The following is a 25,588-nucleotide window of genomic DNA, read 5'->3' as shown; positions in this document are numbered from 1 at the left end:
AAAAGATTGAATTCCATGTGTATTCTTCGTGAATAAATATCTAACTTTACCTTTTCAATTCCCGATTACAACTAAAATTATATTTATGTATTAAGCAGCTAGAATAAAAACAAGATCTTTTTCAGCGGTCAAAAGTTCATTAAATAGAAATTTAACTGTTTAACACAAATTTGACTATTTTTGAACAACTTTTGTAACCATTGATTAATGCACCTTGACTATTTTTCTAATATATTTCTCGATAAATGTGTTAAAAAAGAAAATATTAATATATTTATTAGAAAATAATATATTTGACCATTAAATAACAATAAGAACATTATTGGATCAAATTATTAGTGACAAAAATCTTTTATGGCCAAATTATTGATGATATGTGCATTTTAGCTATTAATCCAAGAGCATTTTAATTCAATTTCATACAATTTGAATATATTTTTAACGTTTTCCACAATTAATTTTAAATTTAATGTACTTGCTTTACATAACATAAGGATCAAAACTAAAATTTATCAATAATCAAGGGACCACACATTTTATTCTCATTATTTTTTAAGACAATGGCATCTTTACACTTCTAGCTACGTACAATTAATACAACACATTGTGCAACAATTTATACACATATTTCCTTTTTCATTTTATATTATATATTTTTTGGGTGTGTGCGTTAAGTTTTCTAACTAATGTTATAACAAAATACAATTCAAATTGATGAATTGTGAACCAATTTATATACTAGTTTCTAGCACATGCCTTGTACGTGTATTTCATGTAAATATAAACTTTGCATCAATTACGTGCATGATCAAAACATACTTATATATTTTTTACTATTAGCAAGACTTTTCATATTTATTCTTGTACTAAGAAAAACTCTAATGTGAAAGATTGGACTCCATTTTTTTTCTTGGAGATTAAATATCTAACTTTACCTTTTCAACTCATACAACTTAAAATTATATTTATGTATCAAGCATCTAGAATAAAAACAAGAGCTTTGTTTCCATTGATTAAAATTTCATTAAATAGAAATTTAACTGAATACCACAAATTTGATCATTTTTAACCATCCATTAATGCACCTTGACTATTTTTTCTAATATATTTCTCAATAAATGTGTTTAAAAAGAAAATATTAATATATTTATTAGAAAAACAATATGTTTGACCATTAAATAACAATAAGAGGATCATTGGATCAAATTATTAGTGACAAAAATCTTTTATGGCCAAATTATTGATGACATGCGCATTTTAGCTATTAATCTAAGAGCATTTTAATTCAATTTCATATAGTTTGAATACATTTTTAATGTTTTCCGTAATTAATTTTAAATTTAATGTACTTGCTTTTTTACATAGCATAAGGATCAAAATAAAATTTATGAATAATTAAGGGACCACAAATTTTATTCCCATTATTTTTTTAAGACAATGGCATCTTTACACATCTAGCTACGTACAATTAATATAGCACATAGTACAACAATTTATACACGTATTTCCTTTTTCATTTTATATTATATTTTATTTTTTTTATAGAGAAGGGGAAGGACAGAAATTTTATATTTTCTCTCCATTCTTCTCTTTTTTCCCAATTTGTGTGCCCTCCAAATCACACTCAAAGTGCCACTCACTCTGCTGCTCCATGCACTAAGAAGAAGCTGTCCTTTTGTAGCTACTGGGCACTGTAAAACCCTTTGAAATTTGTCCTCTTTTTCTTCTTCCCCACACTGTAGGCGAGACTTGAATGCAATTCAAGAATTTCCCCCAACTTTTTCTGTGAGGAGAAAACAAGAAAGACAGTGTGGTACAGATTTGGTATACCCTTTTTTTCTTGTTTCTATGATTTGTGTTGGTAATTTAAATGGCATTCATTTGTAGTGGTTCTTTTTGAGTTACCCATTTGTTTAAAAGGGTATTGACTGTTCATTTGCATTTTAGAACTTGCTTTATGCCTTGTTTTTTGGGGTGTATTAATTTGGGGTTTATTGACAGAAACCCTTGTTTCGAATTAACGTAGTTCTGCTTTGTGAGGTTTGCTGTTCTTGTAAACTAAAACTAGGGTTTCTGGGTGTGTGCTAGGGTTTGATTCTTGGTGGGTTATGCTTCTTGCATGTGGGTTCTGCTTAGAATCTGTTAATGTTTTCTTGTTTTTTGTTTTTGAGTTTCACTTCCCTGTTAGACTCTGTTCTAGTCGTACTTTTTGCTTGAATCATTCATATCTTGGTGGAAATTGTTTTTCTGCCAATTTTTTTTGATGTTTGGTTGGATATAAGCAGTAGAAAAGGTTTTTGACAGTTATTTTTGCTGTTCTTGACATTACTTTCACCGTTCTTGACATCGTTATTTTCGCCATTCTTGACATTGTTATTTTCGCCGTTCTTGACATTGTTATTTTCGCCGATAGGTGTAGGTGCATGTTGATCAATTTATGAAGTTACAACACTTCTAAAAGATTAGCAAAACATTGTATTGATGAATCTGATTTAAAGTTGGCTTACATTGACTATTTTCCTTGTCTGGAAGTTGGAAATTTTGCCAAAATGGTGGTCAGATTAGATTCTTGTTAAAGCTGCATTTCTGGGGCACCTAGTGATTTTTAAACTTCTCTTTCAGCTGCAGTGTAGAAAAACATGGAGGAAAGTCTGTCATCGAAAGTATCGGATGGGATTGTTAAACGGATCAAATTTGGTTTGGCTACACCACAGGAAATAGTGAGTACAAGTTTATGCAACTTTAGCGTTTGTTTGTTACAAGGTTTTCTAGAAAAAGTAAACCAGGCTTTAGTCTGTACACACATTTTATCAAACAACTGGGCATTTCATACTTTCTGACATAATCTCGATGAATAGTGCTTGAAAATTTTTACTTATTTGAAGACAAAATAGTGTTTAGTCATTTTCTAAACTTTTCAAGTAATTCTACCAGCTGTTCCTAGTTTAACTATGAACCAATTACCCTTACAATTAAGTTTCTGAGTTGACTACTGGTTTTATACTATGTGTCAGTTATAAATTCTTTTCCTTTCTGGTGTCTGGCAGTGTAAATCCTCTATTAGCGATTGCCCGATTACCCATCCGAGCCTACTTTTAAATCCTTTCCTTGGTCTGCCTCTCGAAGCTGGCAGATGTGAATCCTGTGGTACTGCGGAGCCTGGCCAGTGTGAAGGTACTAAGACATTTTCATCTATTTCACTTTTATTGTTTCTAATAGAGATAGGGGTAATGCTAAGCTGCAAGTGAAGTGTATATGCAAGAATAATTCCACTTATTGATATGGTATGCGTATATCAATAGATCATTGAAGTTGAGAAGTTGACAGGGATTAAATACTGGCTTCAAGCATTGTTGAAATTATATGCGATTGTTGTGTTCTTCTTCAGAAGGCTCAAGTAACCCCAATTTGTCTGTTTCAGGTCATTTTGGATACATTGAGTTGCCCATTCCTATTTATCACCCTGACCATGTCAGTGAGTTGAAAAAGATGCTAAGCCTGCTTTGCTTGAAGTGCTTAAAGATGAAAAACAGAAAGGTATTAGATCTCATTAATTCCTCCTTTTTAACATAATAAATAAATTATTTTCGTTTCTACAAAGATTCTACAGGACGAAGTTTAAGATCAGTAAAATTGATGAATTTTATGGACTTGTATTTGGAAGGTGCTTTGTGCATGGTGTTTCTCTTGATTCCTGCATAGGTGTAAAATTATTCAAATTTGTTGTGAAAGCAATCTGTGCGATCTTCTAACCTTGTTGAGACAATACTCAGTTTCAGGTCAAGAATGCTGGTGTTCTTGAACGAATGTTGTCCTCATGTTGTGAGGTGAGTATCTAGCAACCCATGTAATTGTGTTCATACTAACAAGCAAAATATTGTGGTTGGGTATCAGCATTTATGTGTCTCCAAATTGTTCAGAGTTTCTTATTTGGTGTAAACACAGTTATTCTTATTGGTATATTAAACAAGCAAGGTCAGGTTTTAATCTTTTCCTTGTCTGTATGATGATTTGCATGGTTTCCGTTTTATATGTATGTAATTCTTTCTGTATTTTTTCTATTGCAAATACTGAGACACCAACCAAAAGTTGCAATTTAAAGCAATTTAATTGACAGGGATGTGATAGTAATTATTATATGAACTACATAGAGGTTTAATAAGACCCTTCATCACTTCTTTGGGGTGTATCACTATTTTTTGTTCCCTCTAGCTAGTGTCCATTTTCTTTTATACTTCATATAAATAGTGTGCATTTTTTTTGTTAACAGTGAGGCCGGGCCAGCTTGCGTGCACCTCGACTAATAGTGTGTGATTTTACCCAACCCTTTTTGCTTGTCCCTCTGCCTCTTAGCTAGTAATGCAAGTATTGTTAGCCTCTGTATGAAATAGTGCCTTTTCTATTTAAGAGTGACTAAGGGCATGTTGATAGTGATGGTTCTTTTAGTTTTTATTAAGTTCTTTGACTTCTTGTGGAAGAGTCTCTGTCCTTGAAATTTATGTGTTGCATTCTATATAAGTAAATGAGTCATAGAAACAGTATGTGCAGAGTTGAGATTGCTGTACACATCTGTGTAGATATTTAAACATACAGAAATATATTCACATTCTTTTGAAATATGAGATTGCATATCTGAGTATGATCTAGTTCTTCACTTCTTTCAACGAGGCAATGAAGTTGTATTATTGGGGGCATAGAGTACACTTCTAAATTTTCGTGATACATCATTTTGACTATCAATTGGCATCATTTCATGCTGTCTTTTATAATTTGGTAAGATTAAGTAGGTCAACAACAACGACATACCTAGTAAAATATTGGAAGGTAGAGTGCACACATACCTTACCCCAACCTCGTGGAGGTAGAGAGGCCGTTTCCGAATGAGGTTAGATTAAGTAGGTCAATGCCCTAAAATTGGAACGTCATATTTAAATCCCATAATTCAACACGTGTAGGAGTATACATGTACTTAGGACCCGTTTGGTAGGCGGTATTAAATAGAATAGTCCATGGATTAAAATTTAGTCCATCTAATACATTGTTTGGTTACTTTATTTTATTTAATCCATGAATTGCTTATACACCATATGTGGTCTTATTTTATCCCTAGAAAATGGAGGGATAACTAATCCAAGGTTTAACAAACCTTGGATAAGACCCCTAAATGACAAAACTATCCCTTTATTCATTTTCCTAAATTTCTTTTTGTAATTTGATTTTCTTTTTATTTATATTGAAATAATGATAAATGTTCTTTTTAGTTCTCCAAATTTGTTTAGTGTAATTTAATGATTTCACTAAAAAAAATTTCTCCTTTTTTTTTTGAATTTTTTTTATTCAATGTAGTACATTGATTAACCACTTGAACTATTTTTTTTAATAAGCTTTAGGTATTGAACAATATAAGTAGTCTTAAATCTATGTTAAGTTTAAGATATATTTGACCAACAAAAAATTAGAAATACACCGTGCCATCATGGATCTCCTTAGTGGTATATATATATATATATATTCAACTTAACTAGTTAAATGTAATAGAAAATCCTACAAAAGAATAATATTGTCTGGCGGTTATCTACCTTGACTCAATTACATGAAATAATCCCTGCGTTATCAATGTTTGTACCAAGCGACCCCTTGGTGTTTTATGTGGTGAAGCAATCACTATGTTTAGTTCATGACTTCTTGAAGGGATTTGCCTTCTTTTGGACATTCACATTCACCTATCTGCTAATCTGTTTGTTGGGATATGTATTTTAAGTGTTTATCTGAACATTGTTGTCTTACGACGACTGTTAAGAAGAGACTCCATGTAGGAGCTAAAAGAAAAGGAGTTCATGGCTTGTTCCCTAGCCATAATCCTAAACTGAAAGATATTGAGCTCTTTATTTGACTATGAATGTTTTAAAGCTGGAGTCTGTTTAAATTTGTAGTAATTTTTCTTATTGAATTTATAACCAGAAGCTGAACTTTCTTCTTGAGTAATGTGATTTAGGGGTTTAATATATTCTTATGTAATGTAGGATGTCGCACAAGTCTCAGTAAATGAGGGCAAAACCTCAGATGGTGCTTCCTATTTGGAGTTGAAAGTACCAAAAAATGCTGCAAAACTTCAAGAGTGGAACTTCTTGGAGAAATATGGCTACCGCTACGGTGACGGTTATTCTCGACCTTTGCTTCCTTCCGAGGTTAGTTTCTCAGTCTCTGTAGAATCACTCCACAGCTTAAAAATAGGAACTGAAGAAAAGCTGCTTATAAATAGTTAAATTCTGTAATGAGCTGAATTGAATTGGATCAAAATGTATTTGTTCTACTCGTTGAGTTGCTCATAAAAGTAAGTAGACATTTCTGGTGCTTCTTGATCTATTTCTAGTGGTTAATGTATTTGATTTTGGCTGCGTTTCCTATGCTGCCCTTCTGATATCAAAGCCTCATGATTCCATCACTGATCACTTAGACGTCCATGCAAATCCATTGCTTGTGAAGTCACAGCTTTGGCATTTCCTGGCAAACTAAAATGATTGGCAGCTCGGAAAAGTGTGACTGCATTACAAAAAGGTGATAACCCTTGCCCTTTGGTTCATGCCTCACGATTCTGCCACTGGGACCTGGGTCAGAAGAGTATACTGATGCGATCTCTATTATTTATGAATTCTGGCCTTCCCGACAATTGAACTCATTTTATAGATATAGATATCTTATAGAAAGACCAGCTGAGAAATGCACTACAACATACAGCGTAAAGATATTCTTTAGGGGAACCAACAAAGAGGGGAAAATAACTGATAGTGATACTAATATTATGCTTGTTCAATTTTTTTTTCTGTAGTAGTGCAGTTGACCCCCCTAGAAGGAGAGTGGGAATGACTAGGTTGATTTCTCTTTCACTGGAAATCAGTATTTTCTGCTAGTGACAATGTTTAAGTTGGGATTTTATGAAATGTTAATCTTGTATAATGTATTTGAACTTTTGATGATATTGGGGATTTGATTTATTGGATCATTCCCCTTGATCAATTTCTTGGCAGTTGTACCTATTATAAAATGTTCCGGAGTTTCCTTTCTGGTTCGTCAATCAGTTTTCTTTGAATTGATAATTTTTCATTGCCAAAATTCAATTTTGTGTTCTGGCTAAAAGATATCTCAGTTCAATTTGCTTTCTCTTGTTTTTGTTATCACACACGACTTTAGGTTCTTGCTATTTTGAGAAGAATTCGGGAAGATACGAGAAAAAAGCTATCAGCTAAAGGCTATTTCCCACAGGAGGGATACATCCTGCAATACTTACCTGTACCTCCTAACTGTTTGTCTGTGCCTGATATATCTGATGGGAATAACATCATGTCTTCGGTAAGACACTTAAATTGAATCTCATATATTATTGGCATTCACTTGTGTATGTCAAGTTGCAAGTTTTCATAATTTCATGTTGCTTTTTCAGGATCACTCTATAACAATGCTCAGGAAGGTGCTGAGGCAAATTGACATAATTAAAAGTTCAAGATCTGGTACACCTAATTTTGAGGCTCATGAAGTGGAGGCAAATGATTTACAAGCAGCAATTGTCCAGTATCTCCAATTTAGGGGGACAGGCAAGGTACTGAGTCTGCTTTTTTTTTTTTTTTTTTTTTTTTTTTTTAGAGAATGGTAAAGTTGTATTCATCAGCAATGAGGGTATGCTGGCAACCAAACAAAAAAAAGTTCCAAGGCGAAGTAGTCATGATTACAAAGAGCCTTGGAAATCTACTAACTGATCTACTTCATATATACCCTCTTCTTTACACCAAAAATATAGAGTATTAATGCAGTTTTCTTTAACTTTCTGCATTGGGTTAGTAATATTCTTAAAGCACCTATTGTTTCTTTCCTTCCAAATTGACCACCATATGCAAGATGGAACTAGATTCCACCATTTTTTCTGTGTTTTACTGCCCCCTCTTCTCATCCAACAGTTTAGTAGGTCAGCAGTATGCTCAGGCACCACCCAAGGATCTTGAATAATGCTTTGAAACATATACCATATCTGAGTCTGCTTTTATTGTTAAAACTTGAATTTGAACAATGATCAACTTTTCCCATCTGCTTGGAGTGGCTTGTGATTTTATTGTTTCAGTCTTCCAATATTATGTCACTTCATATCATGGAAGTAGTTTGTAGCACTTGCAATTTCTAATAATTAGTTACCGCACCACTTTGTGCTTTTGCATAGTCTCCTTGGCAAGACTAGTTTTGGTTTTTTGAGTTTTCGACAGTTTTCTATTTCTTTTTTAATTCCTGAGTATATGTCAAGTGTCTGCACTTATGAGACTTGGCTAATTTACAGTTTTAAACAAACAGAAAGTCAATGATGCCATAGTTCAGGTAGTGACTTCGAACTGTTCTGTCTCATATCTGAAGAAATCATAGATCCTTCTGTTTATCTGTTTTCTTTTGTAGTTTATTGAGTGTTTATTTGTTTTAGCTAGGGAGTATCTTTTTTTTACCAAACAATTTAAGAAATAGCTCGTCTGCTCAAATAAGTTCCTCATTATACTGTACTCCCAAAATTGTTGGTTCCATGTAACATAGAAGGAAGACGAAGATGGTTGGTCACCCTAAACTGCACAGTGCATTCTAACAGCCTTGCTGAGGTTGATATCAATTGCCTTGCCTATTCAGAGAGGCCGATAGGGGGCTTTTTTTAAAAAAATTGGGTGGGTGGAGGTGGGGGACCAGTGATAGATTCATCACTGCTTCAAGTGAATGGCCGTGATCTTGTTTTGCTGTGGAGAACAGGAATGTAGCTTTTATGTGATTTCAACTGTTACTGAAAAATTGGGTAATGTTCTAAGAAGTACCTAATCTAGGATGAAAAATTTACTTTCTGAAAGTGTGTTTTTCTGCAAATCAGGTAATGTAGGAAAAAGAGAATTTCTGGGTTTGATTCGAAACTTTAGTTCTTTGATATTAGTTTATTAATAATTAATGTTCTTCCACTGATACTTTTGTATCCATGCAATGAAGATGGTCTCATTGTCTATTTCATTCTCAATACTAGGCATCTCGTGATGTTGATAAACGTTTTGGAATACACAAGGAAGCAGTTGATACCACCACTAAAGCCTGGCTAGAGAAGATGAAGACCTTGTTTATCAGAAAGGGGTCTGGTTTCTCATCTCGAAGTGTCATAACTGGTGACCCATACAAAGGGGTGGGTGAGATTGGTTTGCCATGTGAAATTGCTCAGAAAATCACTTTTGAGGAGAGAGTAAGTCAGCACAATATGGCATACTTACAGAAATTGGTAGATGAAAAGCTTTGTTTAACCTATAAAGATGGGTCAAGTACTTATTCTTTGAGAGAAGGGTCAAAGGGGCATACATTTCTACGACCTGGGCAAATAGTGCATAGGAGGATAATGGATGGTGATATTGTTTTCATTAACAGGCCACCCACAACACATAAGCACTCCCTCCAAGCCTTATCAGTGTATGTCCATGATGATCACACTGTGAAGATCAACCCACTTATGTGCGGCCCCCTTAGTGCTGATTTTGATGGGGACTGCATTCATTTGTTTTACCCTCAGTCCCTTTCTGCCAAAGCAGAGGTTGTGGAGCTTTTTGCCGTAGGGAAACAGTTACTGAGTTCTCACACCGGTAACTTCAATTTGCAGCTTGCCACCGACTCATTGCTGTCGTTGAAGTTAATGTTCTCAAATTACTTCTTTGATAAAGCAGCTGCCCAACAGTTAGCAATGTTTCTTCCGATGGCCTTACCTGATTCTGCTGTAGTAGATGTTCGTAAATCTGGTGCCATGTGGACGACCTTGCAGATCTTGGGGGCTGCTTTACCGGATGGCTTTGATAGTTGTGGGGAGACGCACACGATTGGAAAAAGTCAGTTCCTTGGAATAGATTACAACAGAGACTTGATTTCATCAATTCTGAATGATGTTATCACATCTATCTATTTTATGAAGGGTCCTAATGATGTATTGAAGTTCTTTAATTCTTTACAGCCTCTTTTAATGGAAAATTTGTGCACAGAAGGTTTTAGTATTAGTCTCCGAGATTTCTACATGTCAAAGGCTGTTAGGGATGGTATCCAGGAAAGAATTCAGTGCATGTCCAAGTTGCTACATAATTTGCGGTCATCCTATAATGAGTCCGTAGAAGTACAATTGGAGCATCACTTGCGTAACGAGAAACTTCCAGTTATTGACTTTGTGCTCAAGTCGTCTGGCATGGGTGTTCTAATTGATTCCAAGAGTGAATCTGCCTTTAATAAGGTGGTTCAGCAAATTGGTTTCTTAGGCTTGCAAATATCAGATAGGGGCAAATTTTACACAAAGACACTGGTGTATGACATGGCTCGACTGTTTCAGAAGAAGTATCCTTCTGTTGGTACTAACCCTTCCGAGGAATTTGGGTTGGTTAGAAGTTGTCTGTTCTACGGGTTGGACCCTTACCAGGAGATGATTCATTCGATCTCCAGTAGAGAAGTGATTGTCCGCTCAACCAGGGGATTAACCGAACCTGGGACATTGTTCAAGAATTTGATGGCCATTCTCCGCGATGTAGTCATTTGTTATGACGGGACTGTTAGGAACGTTTCCAGCAACTCAATTATTCAGTTTGAATATGGGGCTAGCGGTGGGTCAAATTTACCAAGTGAATTTTGTGCTGGTGATCCAGTTGGAGTGTTGGCTGCAACTGCTATGTCCAATCCTGCATACAAGGCAGTTCTTGATTCATCTCCAAGCAGTAATTCCTCCTGGGAGATGATGAAGGTAGTGCTTGGAAACAAGTTTTTTGTCTGACACTTAGTTCTGACCAGCTATGCACTCATCTAACTGTTTTCCGCAATCCCTTTTTCTTATTTCAGGAGATACTGCTTTGTGGAGTGAGCTTCAAGAATGATGTTTCTGACCGTCGAGTAATCCTTTATCTGAATGATTGTGGATGCCGTAGAGGGTACTGCAGAGAAAAAGCGGCGTACGTTGTCAAGAATCATTTGAGTAAAGTATGTCTTAAGGATGCTGCTGACGAGTTCTTGATAGAGTAAGCATGCTATTCTTTCAATTTTTCTGCTGCCACTTTCTTGTCTACTAAAGTGTGTGCACCTGCTAACCTGTAATGTGAGCATACTATGACCAGATTGTCACCAACGTAGTTACTGCATCAAACATATTTTGCTTGGTCTAATGGAATTGGATTGCCTGTTAAAAAGTTATTTCATTAGACTGCCCTAGCAATTCGCTTGGTTCTGATAATTGTCAGTCGAACTTTTGCTGCAATTCGCTGAGGCCTGCAATTGTCTTTTGTTATTTTTAGATTTTAGAAGTCCATTTTGTTATGCTGGCCAAGTGGTATTTCTGGAACTACTTGCAGAGCAGAGTTTTTTTCTTTTCTTTCCAAATCTTTAAATTTGGGATAAAGTAACAAATGTTGTTGATTAAACTGGGGAAGTCGGGGTATAAGATTTATCCTCAAAGTAGAAAAGCGTCATAGAAAACATGAATATCTGCACATAGAACCCATCGTTTCTACTTACTGAAATATCGAAGGTGCTCTAAAAGTATGAAAGACCAAAAAAGTTCCTCTAATACGAACAAGACTTTTTCACTCCCTGAAAGCGAAGGGCGTTGAATCAGCTACCGGATGGTGGAGACACTCTTCGGAATTTGAATGACGATTACTGTTATTTTTCGAGTATTTATTCTTCTCATGATAAAGATCTGGCCAGTTCTCCCCAGATGTATCAGACATGAACAGCTTATATATTCCGTTCATAATCTATCAAGTACATTAGTTCCATTATCGTAATTTTGACTTTGTAGTATTTTTTTTCTTCAATTTAATAGCACCACCTCTTGCACATATAGTTCATTCCTTTCCATTACAAAGATACTGAAACTTTTACTTCTCAAGTGTCATGCTAAACCTATTGATTGTTGCTCAAATTTGGAATTTAAGTTTGCATTATTATATCTCAATTTAGACTTTAGATTTTACATATCCAATAAACTGTGTGATACAGTAGCCAACTCTGTGAGAGGAAAAATGAAAATAATCTAATTAGCTTTAGTTGGTGATCTTATTGTTTCTGTCTTGTAGATACGCAGGCCAACAAGCAGGATATGAGAATTCTGAAACAGGGACAGGCCTCATTGGTCATATTCGTCTCAACCAGGTTTTACCTATTTTTCAAACTTATAAGCTTTGGAGTAATTTTTTGTGAACTTTTGTGTCACTGATACTGGGTAGTTATTGTTGTATTGTGTCATTGATACTTCTGCTTGGGTTGACAGGGGCAGCTGGAAAATTTGGGAATCAGTGTTCTTGAGGTTCATGAAAGATGCCAAGAAAATATCAGTTCATTCCAGAAGAAAAAGAAAATTGGCAATCTTTTCAAGAGAATAGTTTTGTCAGTGAGGTGAAACACTATCTTTCACTTATTGCTTTGATATATCACTTAACTTGCTATTTCATCAGTCAGTATGTTCAAAATTTTAAGTTAATTTAGCATCACAACAACCAGATTCTGAATGCACCATATGGTTAAGTAGACAGTTTAATTTTAATGAGAGTATGTAAATATTGTTGTGTGTGTATGCATCTCTAGAGGAGGAAATCTTAGAAGCTCTTTATTTGTGTTAGCACTACAGATCCCACATCTGTGAAACTGTAAACATGGCATGCACCTTTTTTTCAAGTCATCCTACTTACCTGGATATGACTCTTATCAATTTAGAGAAGAGGCTAGCGGGGTGGCAAAAAAAGATATTTGTCCAGAAGAGGAAAGAAAGTGTTAATTAAGAGTATTCTTTCTAGCATACCCACATATTCCTTGTATCTGTTTCTGTCTGCAGCCATTGTTACAATAAAATTGGAGACTCCAAAGAAACTTTCTATGAGATTCCACTAGGGGTGGGGGAGCTTCACTAGGTGCTTTGGAGACTGTTATGATTTCGAAGCGTTGGGGTGGTTTTGGGGTTAAAGATCCAAGAGTCTTCAATAAGGCTTTATCAGGAAAGTGGTTTTGGAGATTTGGGTCCAAGGTACGTACTCTTTGGAGAGAGGTGATAGCGGAAAAATATGGAGTTTTAGAAGGGGAATGGAGGACTAAAGTTGTCATTATCTTTTTGGGTTTGTATTATGGAGGAATATATCAAAGGGATGGGAAGATTTTAGAAGCGATTTGTGTTTTATGGGATTGGATTAGTTTTTGGGTGTGGGGAGAACGAGTTGAGGGAAGTCTTCCCTAATTTTTATCGTGTGTCCGTCCAAAGAGTTAACAGTCCAACCAATTTGCTAGTCTCACGAGGAGGTTATTCACCGGGACTTGGGACTTAAGTTTCAGAAGGAATCTTCAAGGTTGGGAGATAAGAATTTCACAATTTGGTTGAGTTATTGTATGGGTTAGTTACACTGAACAACTCTTCGGATGTATGGAGATGGGGGAGAGTGGAGATGGATTATTCAATGTTAACTCTTATTATAAGAGGCTAGTAGTACGAGAGGAATTTACTTCCCCCCCGACTCCATTTGGATTCCTAGAGCACCGAGGAAGGTGTGTATCTTTATTTGGTTGGTGGCAAGGGGTGCAATCTTAACAATGGAAAATTTTAGGATGAGGAGGATCAACTACGTTAGTTGGTGCTTTATGTGCATAAGTGCAGGTGAAAATGCAGACTATCTCTGTTGCACTTCAAGGTGGCTAATTGGTTATGGAGGGTGGCTCTCAAGATGTTTGGGATGCAATGGGTGATGCCAGACATAGTGAAGGAGGCATTGCAAAGTTGGTCTCATAGGACGGGAAAGAGAATCCCAAGGGCATGGAGAGTTGCCCCTTTAGCAATCATGTGGGTCATTTGGAAAGCGCATAATAGGAGGGATTTTGAAGGGCTCGAACAAGATTTTGTAAAAATGCAAAGTAGTGTTTTGTCTCTAGTTGCTTTTTGGTGTTTTTACGAGGTCCCTATTTGTATAGAGGATTGGATTTCTTCTTTTGTTGAGAACCATATTTCTTTTGTTGAGAACCATATTTCTTTTGTTGAGAACCATATTTTGATGTAGGTTCTCTTCTTTTGGTATACTGCTTGTACTTGCCTTAACAAAAATAGGTAGGGGATGGGAGGAGAGTAAAATTCTGGGACATAGGTGATGCAGGTACAATACCTTTAGAAATACATTCCCATACCTATACAAAATTTCAAGCCAAAATGATATGACAGCACATCAATGATCAAACCTTAAGGTGTCAAAGTGGAGAAGTAGCTTTAATAGGTATCTACAAGATTGGAAGGTGACAGCTTTAAAATTTGATTGACTTGCTCCATACATATAGCATACTGCAGGATCTCCACGATATATGGGTGTTGTTTGTGTATGAAGATTGGGTGTTGTTTGTAGAAAACCACCTCTTTTTGTAGTTTTTCTACCTTTCCCTATACTAATATATGGTCTCTTCTTGCCCATTTATTATTAACATTTTATTACTTTATCAAAAAATATTTTAAAGGTGTAGTAGTCCACACCTATGTCAAGCAATCAACTGTGCCTCATTCCGAAACTTGTCAGCTTCGGCTGTATGAATCTTTATATGCAGTCTGCTCTCTTCTGATCTATTTCATTTCATATCTATTTCTACATGTTAGGTAGATGGTGGCTTTTTATCCGTGGACTTGGGGACTAAATTCATGTATTTACATGTCCTAGAAGACGATTTATCTTTGATGTGTTAGTATCAATCAATAACTAAACTCGAGCCCAAATAATGTTAGCATATGGCTAAATGAATCCTCTGAAACCATTTTGCTCTTTTAGGTCATTGTAGTTCAAGTCATTTCAATATTACTTTGCCTCTAATTTATTCGGCAAATTAGCGATTCTCTAAAACTAGAGGTTCTCTAGATCTCATGCTTATCGCCTATACTTTTGACTAAAAAGGTGATTCTTCCATTGAATGAACCATTTAAAGATAAATTGACATCAATCTCGTATCCCTTGCATGTTAGTTTGTACCATCTGTATGAACCACATCCCAAGGATGCCTAATTATTATTTTCTGTGGAAAATAAATCTTATTGCACATTTACATCATTGTGAATTTTTATTTTATGCAGTGAATTTTGTTCGTTTTGCCACAATTCTGGAAGTAAGTGTTTGAATGCACCATGTTTGAGGTTCTCTTGGCCAGATGCGAGTGATGATCACTTGGAGAGGGTTTCTCATATTCTTGCTGATATGATATGTCCAATATTGTTGGATACAGTTATCAAAGGTAGTTTTGTTCCTCTGTATTTGTGGTCATTTTTACGGTTACAATATTAAGAGTGTGCTTGCGGTCATTTCGAGTTAAATTCTTCGCAGATTTTACATCTACTGTACTGTTAAATTTCTCCTTAAATTGGGATTGTGGTAGATAGACAAAGGAGGAGGTTGATAGTATATGTCGAATTTCTACTTTGAGCTTGTAGTTAATTGAGTATGTCCCTCTTCTAAGTGTCCCCTATCTTTCATTGCTGTTTGATAAACACAGCTTTGCTGAAAGTTCTCTGGTTAGGTCTCTAGATTTTGGAGTGATAATTTGCCTGCTTTGTGGTTTGATTTGGTATCATAAGGATGGTGTTACCATGACTCAGATAACTGAATAGTGACCTGAAGGAGCTCCCTTTCTTTTATTGAGTCACGTTATTTGATTATGCTGTATCAAATTTACAATAATTTGGCTTGAAAGAGCACTCTTATGGGAGAAGTGGCTAGGACTCTGTGTTTTTGATGTTTTGTTTCGGAAGGAACCTCTAAAATTTCCACGTCTCAAGAGCGTAGTTGATGTCCCAAACGCATGCTAAAGCAGAAGCTCTGTCATACTACTTTAGCATGCGAAACATTGGAAAATGGTGTTGGTGTGAAAAAGAGCCAAGTGTTCGAGGGATGTTACAGTGCTTAGTTGGGTTTGTGAGTTTGCAGAAGACACAGAGAGGTTGAAGAAAGGAGAAGTAATACTGGAACTACTAAAAACTCTATCATGACCTCTATATCATTTGCAACAGCCACGTTGTACCCAAAAAACAGTAAAGAAATACAGCTGTACTTAATGCTAATTACAGATTCAGTTGCTCTAAATATTTCTTGCATTCTTTTCCTTCTAGATGACCCACCAGAGTGCTGGATTAATTGAGTTCCATGTTTTCAGCCTTGCCTTTCCTATCCCTTTAAAGCTCCAGCTTTGCAGTAGTTCCATTGTTTGACCTTGGCATCATCCAATTAATTCCCACTGTTCATACATTCTGAGAAAGAAGATTACACTTGTGAGCCTCCCATTTTGTTTGTCCTTGATCTGAACTTACGTTCCAAATCTATTTCTATTGAGTGCTGAAACTTGAAAGGTCTAGAAGCTGGTTTATCAGTTAAAATGAAAATTGGATGGCTTCTGTATCATGAAAAGAAGGTAAATGTTATTGATTTTCAAGGTTTCTCTTTTGAATGTTAACAACCCAAGTTGGAGAAGCAGAAAATATGGTAGTTAAGAACTGCTAACAAGTGTTATTAATAGTTAGTACTGTCTGAGAATTAAGATTACGCTAATAAGCTTCCCATTTTGTCTGTCCTTGCCAAGGTCAAAAAGTTGATGGTTGTTTTGTCATAAATAAGGTAAAACGTTTTGAAGAGATTCTGTATTCTTGTTGGTGTCATCTTAGGGTGTCAAAGCATATACATTCAAGTACAATGCACAAATTTGTATTTTCTGTTATGGCTTCCTGGGACAACTAGAGTTTACGAAGAATTGTAAGAACGTTATACTGCACTTTTTCTTGGAAATGAATACTTGATTCTAATATATTACACCCGTAATGTACAGGTGATCCAAGGGTTTCAAGTGCAAATATAGCGTGGATTTCTCCTGACACAATGTCTTGGATTAGGAGCCCTTCCAAGAGTCAAAGAGGTGAATTAGCTCTGGATATTGTTCTTGAGAAAGAAGCTGTTAAGCAAAGGGGAGATGCTTGGAGGATTCTCATGGATTCCTGTCTTCCTGTCATCCATCTGATAGACACTACGCGTTCCATCCCATATGCAATAAAGCAAGTCCAAGAACTGATTGGAATTTCTTGTGCCTTTGAGCAAGCTGTTAAGGTACCATTAAATGCCTTGACTTTCTTTCTTTTGCGTGGTAATGCTCTGTGGGACACACCCTGAAACATTGTCATGAACAAACATCCCGGCTCTCTCAGCATCTCCTCTCTTGAAAACTGAACCTATCTGTAAAGCCACTTGCTGAAACTTGGAGGTTGAACGACATCTTTCCATGAGGCATAAGATTTCTAATAGTAATTGTAAATCTGATCTATCCATATATCTGTGGACCTTCCTGAGATTACTATGGTGATTGATTCAGCTGCATTCTTTTCCTTAATCATCTTGATGACCAACTTTTTCTACCTAGTGTGTACTTGACAACCTTATATGTGCAAAGCAAGAAATATTACCCAAAGGAGTTCCTTTAAATTCTTAATCTCAAAGTACTTACAATATGGTTTCTTTTGCAGCGCCTATCAACGTCAGTTACAATGGTCACAAAGGGTGTTCTCAAAGACCACCTAGTTCTATTGGCTAATAGCATGACATGTGCAGGAAATCTGGTTGGTTTCAATGCTGGTGGAATAAAAGCATTATCTCGATCATTAAATGTGCAGATACCATTTACAGAAGCAACACTATTTGTAAGCCACATAAATTTTCTTCTGTTCTGTACAACACTTCATTTTGACAACTCCTCCGGTGAGCTATCTTTTTAATCAGAGTCCTATTTATTTATTTATTTTTTATCTTTCTTAGACCCCAAGAAAATGCTTTGAGAGGGCTGCTGAAAAGTGCCATGTTGATTCTTTGTCAAGCATTGTGGCTTCTTGCTCCTGGGGAAAGCATGTGGCAGTTGGTACGGGATCTCGATTTGAAGTCCTCTTGAACACAAGAAATGTATGTGTTTTGCTTTAACACCTTTTAATATTTACTTGGTATTGTCTTTAAAATAAAAAATATATTTAGTTGGTATTGGAGTGCGGTATTGATTTTTGATTTGATTGTGTCATGCCACTGGCTGATAACTGCTTTTCACATACAACAATCTCTATTTATGTCTCGTTCATTCATTAATTGGCCAAACAGAGTTCAATCAAATTACAAATCATTGCATGCTCAAAATAATTTTGTAGTTGTGTGACGTCATTTCTCTGTCATGATTGCTCTATTGTGTTTGCATGTTATGTTTTGGAGCACCTGTTTTCCACTTCTACAGTAATAGCTCTACCTGTTTCCTTCAATCCCAAATATGGCCTATTTTCCTTTTCTATCAGTCCCAAAATGGTGCCCACTTCTAAATTGTAACTTTTAAAGTCGTGAGGGACCCAATTTTACTAGTTTCAATACATGTACTCCTGAGCCGGTCAAACTAGCACAAATGTAATGGAGAGAGTATCTAGCTAGAGATTAGTTCAACATTTATGTCTTTTCTTTTAGGATAATTAAATTATGCTTTGATGTTTACAGCCCTCTACTATGGTCCTTTTGAGATAATACACTGTGAGAACCAAAATTGTGATCAAAGGATGCACAAAAGTGTTCTGTTGACCTTCCTTTTAATGATTGGCTTGTTTAAATGTGTTCATGTGACTGTATAAATTAAAATTCAAAATTACCAATGTATTATGTATCACAAGTGTAACCTGTGCCCGTTATCCATACATCCATGATAACAATTTGTTGACTTTTAAAAAGGTCTATATTTCTTTAAACTTCATGCCAAAGAAATAAATCTGATTTTCTAGATATTGAGATCTTAGGTTTATATAATGATAGAAGATTCACATCTTGAAACACTTCTATAAAAATAATATGTGACAAACTATGTAACCTTAAGGAAAAGAAGACATAAACAACCATGTAATGTGTGCAAAAGAAATGCGTGGAGCAGTAGATTAGTTGAGGAATATGATTTTCCTATTTCATGCAAAGGTGGTTTATTAAGGTATAAACACGAGTAAAATGGAAAAAGTTGGACAACTGTTTGAATCAACTTTCCTCAGGACCTGGAAACATGGATGCATTTTTCTTGTTTTTTTTTTTTTTAATTTTAAAAAATAGGGATTAATGTGCCTCAAACACCTGGAGGGTTCTGAGACTGTTATCTAATCTCTGTCATTGGCTAAGTTTGCTTCCTGCGGCAGTATATTGCAGTAGACTTGAAAGTTGCTTCTTGTCTCCTTGAAGTGGAGGCAAACACATTCTGTCTTATACCCAAAGTAAAGTAGACACTTCAATGATCAATAAAAATATAATGACCAAGTGTATCGTATGCATGTACAAATGCAAAAAAGTGTGTCATGCATGCAAACGCTGCATAAGAAGCTTAGTTTCTCATGTCTAGACAATTTGTGGAATAAGATATTTAATGAAACATGTAATCTTCATTGAATTAGTTGACTCTTCTATACAGATTATGATGTAATTTTAAAAGTGAAATACTATGATTAAATTGGGAAAGAAATACTATGTTAAAATCCGGAAAAATTAACCAAAATACTGTAAAATTATGAGCAAGGTCATTGCACTTTTTTGGTAGACCATGAGCAATTATGTTGAAATTGAAGTTATAATTGCTGGATCCTCTATGGCCATTAGACGCAAATTTGTGTTTCAAGCAGGTTGACAACATTTTACTTGGTTGGAAGTTCTGTAGTTATCATAAATGACTTTCTTGACCTTTACAATTAAGTTGAACTTTGAACCAGCTACAACTAGCATGTGTGTTTGCTTCTATCACATCCTTCCTACTTTAATGGTCTAGTGCACTTTGGTTATTTTGTCTGATAAGCAACTGAATATTTATTCGTCGTAGTTGCATATTTTCTTGATTAAGGGTCTAGACTGAAACTAACATGTGAAAGTCTTTTCTGTGCAAGGTTGAATGGAATATACCAGATACACGTGATGTTTATAGCTTCCTACACTTGGTGAGGAGCACCTCTGCTCAAGAAGTTGAAGGTACCAGTTGTCTTGGTGCAGAAGTTGATGAACTAGAGGAAGATGAAGATATGGGGTTATACTTGTCTCCCAATCGGGACTCTGGTTCTGAAATGCCCACTTTTGAAGATAGAGCTGAATTTGATTATAATGAAAACTTAGATGAAGGAAAGCCAAGTGGCTCTGCATGGGAGAAGGCCTCATCTGAGAGTGTCAAATCTGGTGGTAGCTGGGACATTGCTGGCAAAACCCAAAATGGCGCTGAAAAGGGTGTCAATCAGTCAGATTCCTGGTCTGCTTGGGGTAAAAAGGTTGATGAAAGTAATCCTCAGCAATCTGGGGTTACAGAGCAGTCAGAATCATCGTCAGCATGGGGGAAAAAATCGGAAAGAGATGGTGGTTCTTCTTGGGGGCAAAAGGTTGATGACGCTGGGAAAAGCCTTTGCCAATCTGGGAACGAGGTGCAGTCAGGATCTTTGTCCTCCTGGGGTAAAAATGTGGAAAAAGACGGTGGTTCTTGGGGTAAAAAGGTTGAGACTCACCAATCTGGGAAGGAAGAGGAGTCAGGATCTTTATCCTCCTGGGCGAAAAAGGGGGAAACAGATGGTGGTTCTTCTTGGGGGAAAAAGGGGGAAACAGATGGTGGTTCTTCTTGGGGGAAAAAGGTGGATAAAGATGGTGGTTCTTCTTGGGGGAAAAAGGTGGATAAAGATGGTGGTTCTTCTTGGGGGAAAAAGGTGGATAAAGATGGTGGTTCTTGGGGGAAAAAGGTTGAAACTGAGAATAGCCCTCAACTATCTGGGAAAGAAGAGCAGTCAGGATCTCGGTCCTCATGGGGGAAACAGGTGGAAAAAGATGGTGGGTCTTCTTGGGGGAAAAAGATTGATGAACCTGAGAAAAACCTGCACCAGTCTGGGAATGGAGAGCAGTCAGGTTCTTTATCCTCATGGGGGAAGGTGGAAAAAGATGGTGGGTCTTGGGGTAAAAAGATTGAGAGTCACCAATCTGGGAAGGGAGAGGAGTCAGGATCTTTATCCTCATGGGGAAAAAAAGTGGAAACAGATGGTGGTTCTTCTTGGGGGAAAAAGGTGGATAAAGACTCTAGTTCGTGGGGGAAAAAGGTGGATAAAGATGGTGGTTCTTGGGGAAAAACAATTGAAACTGAGAATACCCCTCAACTATCTGGGAAAGTAGAGCAGTCAGGATCTTTGTCCTCATGGGGGAAAAAGGTGGAAAAAGATGGTGGGTCTTCTTGGGGGAAAAAGGTTGATGAACCTGAGAGTAACACGCACCAGTCTGGGAGTGGAGAGCAGTCAGGATCTTGGTCCTCATGGGGGAAGAAGGTGGAAAAAGATGCTGGTTCTTGCGATGGGCCTAAACAGTCAAATTCTGAGTCGTCTTGGGGAAAAGCTCCTAATGGCGATGGGTTAGGTTCAGCGACTGATGAAGGCAATAAAAGGCTTGACCAGTCAGTTAATGATTGGAGCTCTAGTGTAAGTAGAGATGGACAGTTAAATGAATCAACACATGACGACTCTACAAAAAATGGTGGTTGGAATTCTTCAACCGTTGGTGGTTGGGACTCTCAGAAGGTTGGCGTTGAAGAGAGCGATAAGCAACCTCAATGGGGTCAGCGCAGACGTAATGCAAAAGGAGATTTTAAGGAAAATTCGCGAGGTTGGGGCTCTGCTAGTGGTGGAGAGTGGAAGAACAACCGGCCTGTAAGATCAGCTGATGACTCCAATAGAGGTGTACATTTTACAGCAACAAGGCAAAAGATTGATCTTTTCACAGCAGAGGAACAAGAAATACTTTCAGATGTTGATCCTATCATGCTGAAAGTCAGAAAGATAATGCATGGGACAGGGTAAGTAGTATGCATCACTGAATTTACTGTATACATATTTGGTGATACAGCTACATGAAGAAAAAATTAATTCCAGCAGAGAAATTGAGTCTTGTTTCCTGCTTAATTCTTTCTGCTGAAAACTATCTGCTACATGAGTTATAATTTGTTTGTGGTCTGCATATTAAGTACTCAGCACTTTACTGCTCTTAACCCAAAAAAACACAAAAAAAAACAAAGAAAGTACTCAGCATCTATAGATTTGTGACAGACTGAAGTATTTGAACAATTCTTTTCTGTCTGCAAATGTTTTGCCCGCATTATATTTTCTTGGTTAGTCTCCTTAGTGTTGGTGAAAAACAAGGGATCACAGCTTCCCTCGTTAGGGTCAAGTTTTGGGATTACAGAAAAAAAGAGGTTGACAGATGTTTTGGATAGGAAGAGAGTACGGAAAAGAGAGGTGGTGGTATGAGCAAAAGGTCATTCGAAAGGGGATTAGTTATAGTCATCTAGTGAGATAGGAAAGGTGAAAGTCATGAATAAAGAGAAAAGATCAATTTCCTTCCATCCAAAAGTGGGGCAAATCAGATAGAAATTAGACCTCTTGTATGGAGCTTTTGTTAATGCCGAAAAAGATGTAGCATTAAAAATAGACTAGGCACATATTTAAGTTTTCACAAAAGATGGTGTCCATTATTTGCCCTGCCAATCAATAATGAAAAACTAGTAGTACTCCTTTTCCTTCCGCTCATCTCTGTTCTGGTTAGATGGTCTTTTTTCTCCCAACGGCGATAACATTTTCTGGTTATATTTTCTTTATGAAGGATCAATGATGGTGACCCCTTATCTGCTGATGACCAGTCATATATTATTGACACGGTTCTCAATTACCACCCGGATAAAGCTGTCAAGATGGGAGCCGGTCTTGATTATATTACGGTAAGTGACACTTTTTATAAAAAAAAATTTACAGCATTTTATAGTGCCTTCAAGATATTTTCTTACTCTTGACCATATTCTACTCAGATTGTTAGTACCAAGGTTTTGAGCAATTTTCTTCACTTGTTAAAGTTCTTTAATTGTACAGCAAAGTGTGGACTCAAATATGTCAGGAAAGGGATTGTGTGAGCATATGATATAATTGTTTTCTGTACAGCTTTCTTCAAGTTGTACATTAGTATTGATACCAGTGGTTGTCAGCTCATCATATTCCAATTGATCGTATGAGCATTTGTGACATGATAGAATGTTTCGGCCAAGTGAATAATGCAACGTCAGTATATTTGCTCATGTTTGCAGAATTTGCTGCTTTCAGTACTGGAAGTTGTACCAATTGGTCTGAAGAGACTGAAAACCTTGTGTTAGCTATGCCTTTAGAATTAAGTTTTTTCCTGGTTGCCATTAGACTTGAGCTTTTGGTTAGTCAGTACTTGCTTGAGTAACTTTTGTTATTCAGTTATGTTCTACTTATCCAATTTGAGTCTGCCCACTTCCATTATTGGAGAACTTCTCTTCAAGGATTCAAATTCACGGAAGTAAATCATTTCATCAATCTATACAACTTTTAGCCGTCAAAGCAGTAACAGTCAGAGTGTGGAAGGCACCAAGTAGTTCATAAAAAGCTATGTTCAGAGAACTAGTAACACAAACAATTTTGGGGATGTAGAAAAGACAGACTTGGATGCTGAACTTGTTTTATTTAGTCTTCAAGTGAATGTCCACCTTCCTTTTTCTATAGTCGTTCTCAAAGTAATGCCCACTCTCATAAATATAAATCAACAGATAACACTCTAGCAAAAAATACATTGGAACCCACTTTCTCATGTTTTCATCCAACTTTTTTGTCTTTCACAGTTGTCTCGCCTAATTCTAAGTTCTAACATTTTCACCTAAATTCTTTCCTCTTGAAATGGATGTGGTACTTTTTATAATTTTGGGGTTGGTGGGAGTTGCAAGTAGGTCCTACACGAAACCGAAATTTCTAACTTATCACATAGATATCTTCCGAGTTATTGAGGAAGACAATGATTTTTGTCAATATATCATTAGTACAAAGGCAGTGCTAGATGCCGTACGTACAAACCCATAAAAAGAAAAAGAAGCAGCATAACATTTTAATCTTCTGAAAAGAACTGTAGTTGTCCTCGATACATTTTGAATTTCTTTCCTTCCATATGGTACACCGTATGCAAGCAGGAACTATTTTCCATGTCTTCTTCTTTGACATGATGCTACCCAGACTATTCCAACAGCTCCCCAGTTGATCTTGGCATTGTCTATTTGATTCCTTTCATGTTTAGAAAAAGCTTGCACAGGTGATGACTGATTTCACTATAAAAAAGATAAGAATGTTGTTCTCTGAGTCCTTCCTACATCTTGAGCATAAAAATAATAAGATGTATCACAGTTAGGGGTCGAATCTATGCCTTCTGCTTAGGAAACAGACGCTCACTCCATCCACTGAGCTACAGGTGGTTTGTTAGAGATCTTCTGAGTTTTCCCATCCAAATCGGTGAAAAAAAAATCATCATAATTTAGGAACTTCAAACCGTTAGGTCTCATATGCAAAGTCAATGAGCATATTTTGCATTTTAGGTTATTATTCTGTTGTATTCTTTTCTAAGAACTATTGCATGTGTGTGTGCCCACAGTACACATTATGTTCTTTGTGGATCTAGTCTTGTCCAAGTTCCTCCTCCCTGTGCGAATCTTTTTTTCCGGAGGACAGGTCTCATTCGCTAAGAAAATGATTGTTGTCATTGTGTTCAGATTTGGATGGTTACTTCTTTTGCTTCTTCCTTTTACTCTCCAGGTCAAATGCATTGGTCCCTACTTGCCCAGTGCTCCCCTGCTATGTCATTTGCTTCTAATGCACAGTGTATTCCATTGAAATTTCAGTGGAAGTGTTTAATCACATTATCTTCTGCATCTATGGGAACTTTATTTTTAATCTTGTTGCTAGCATGATCTTAGTTGCGGTTTTATCTTACATGTGTCAAAGTTAATTTGAGCATTTTATGACTTTTAAGTTTCAAGTTTCTATGACCTAAGATTTAATCTGTGTAAACAGGTGAGCAAACATACAAACTTCCAGGATACTAGATGCTTCTACGTCGTCTCTACTGATGGTGCCAAGCAAGATTTCTCCACCCGGAAATGTCTGGAGAACTTTGTCAGATCAAAATATCCTGATAAGGCTGAGAGTTTCAATGAAAAGTACTTCAAGAAGCCGCCTCCACCTCGTGTCCCCAAGATTGCTTCTCCAGCACCATCAGTTGGTTGATCTTCTCCTTAGTTTGGATAGTTGTATAGTTAACTTGGCCGCCTTGTGTTAACTTATGGTAAAACAAAATGTGCATGTTGACAAATTGGCAGTTAGAAAGGTTCTTGTGTATATAGTTTAGTCCTTAACTTATACTAGAATTTTCAACAAAGTCCCTTTCAAGGCTGTTTGGCAACGGAGGCTTAGCCCAGAAGAGCCCTAGTAATCCACCGCTACTGGCATTGATGACGATTGATAACTTCTTCTTTTTCTCTATTTTGTTACTATTTCCATTTCTGTGTCTTATTGTTTGCTCATTTTCCTTTGGTTAGTTGATGGCAGGGAAGAAAGAACATAACTAGCATTTACCTTTCCCAGCTCTCAGAAATGGAGAAAAACAATCTAGTGAATACCTCAGTTCATTATTTTTCTTAATGAAAAATACGAGTCTGATAATCTTTCATGGAGGAC

General features: G+C 36.5%; 1 protein-coding gene across 7 annotated transcripts; it reads left to right on the top strand.

Moving 5' to 3' along the window:
* The first annotated feature begins 1,564 nt into the window (after window positions 1–1,564).
* On the top strand, window positions 1,565–25,408 carry LOC125853868 (DNA-directed RNA polymerase V subunit 1). Of its 7 annotated transcripts, none has more exons than XM_049533622.1 (21): window positions 1,565–1,824; window positions 2,623–2,720; window positions 3,048–3,174; window positions 3,422–3,537; window positions 3,774–3,827; window positions 6,024–6,188; window positions 7,192–7,350; window positions 7,442–7,597; window positions 9,038–10,771; window positions 10,867–11,042; window positions 12,099–12,174; window positions 12,293–12,417; window positions 15,110–15,267; window positions 16,849–17,123; window positions 17,537–17,710; window positions 17,826–17,966; window positions 19,949–20,428; window positions 20,603–20,674; window positions 20,747–21,876; window positions 22,680–22,794; window positions 24,926–25,408. In XM_049533622.1, the coding sequence occupies exons 2-21, from the start codon at window positions 2,640–2,642 to the stop codon at window positions 25,136–25,138; spliced, it is 5,727 nt and encodes a 1,908-aa protein (XP_049389579.1). In that variant the 5' UTR covers window positions 1,565–1,824; window positions 2,623–2,639; the 3' UTR covers window positions 25,139–25,408. The 7 variants fall into 7 exon arrangements, with proteins under 7 accessions (XP_049389579.1, XP_049389578.1, XP_049389577.1 ...); XM_049533621.1 differs by having other exon boundaries at window positions 20,603–20,710; XM_049533620.1 differs by having other exon boundaries at window positions 20,603–21,876.
* The last annotated feature ends 180 nt before the right edge of the window (window positions 25,409–25,588 follow it).

This window comes from Solanum stenotomum, chromosome 1 (assembly GCF_019186545.1).
Source record: "Solanum stenotomum isolate F172 chromosome 1, ASM1918654v1, whole genome shotgun sequence".
NCBI classification, from domain to species: domain Eukaryota; kingdom Viridiplantae; phylum Streptophyta; class Magnoliopsida; order Solanales; family Solanaceae; genus Solanum; species Solanum stenotomum.
The sequence above is the reverse complement of the archived record's forward strand: the minus strand, read 5'-3'. Positions and strand labels throughout refer to the sequence as shown.

Excerpts from the sequence above, each read along its gene's own strand:
- LOC125853868 (XM_049533617.1), top strand. The coding sequence starts at position 2,640 with ATGGAGGAAAGTCTGTCATCGAAAGTATCGGATGGGATTGTTAAACGG. Across the intron at positions 2,721-3,047 it reads TGGCTACACCACAGGAAATA|TGTAAATCCTCTATTAGCGA; the intron begins GTGAGTACAAGT and ends GGTGTCTGGCAG. Across the intron at positions 7,351-7,441 it reads GGAATAACATCATGTCTTCG|GATCACTCTATAACAATGCT; the intron begins GTAAGACACTTA and ends TTGCTTTTTCAG.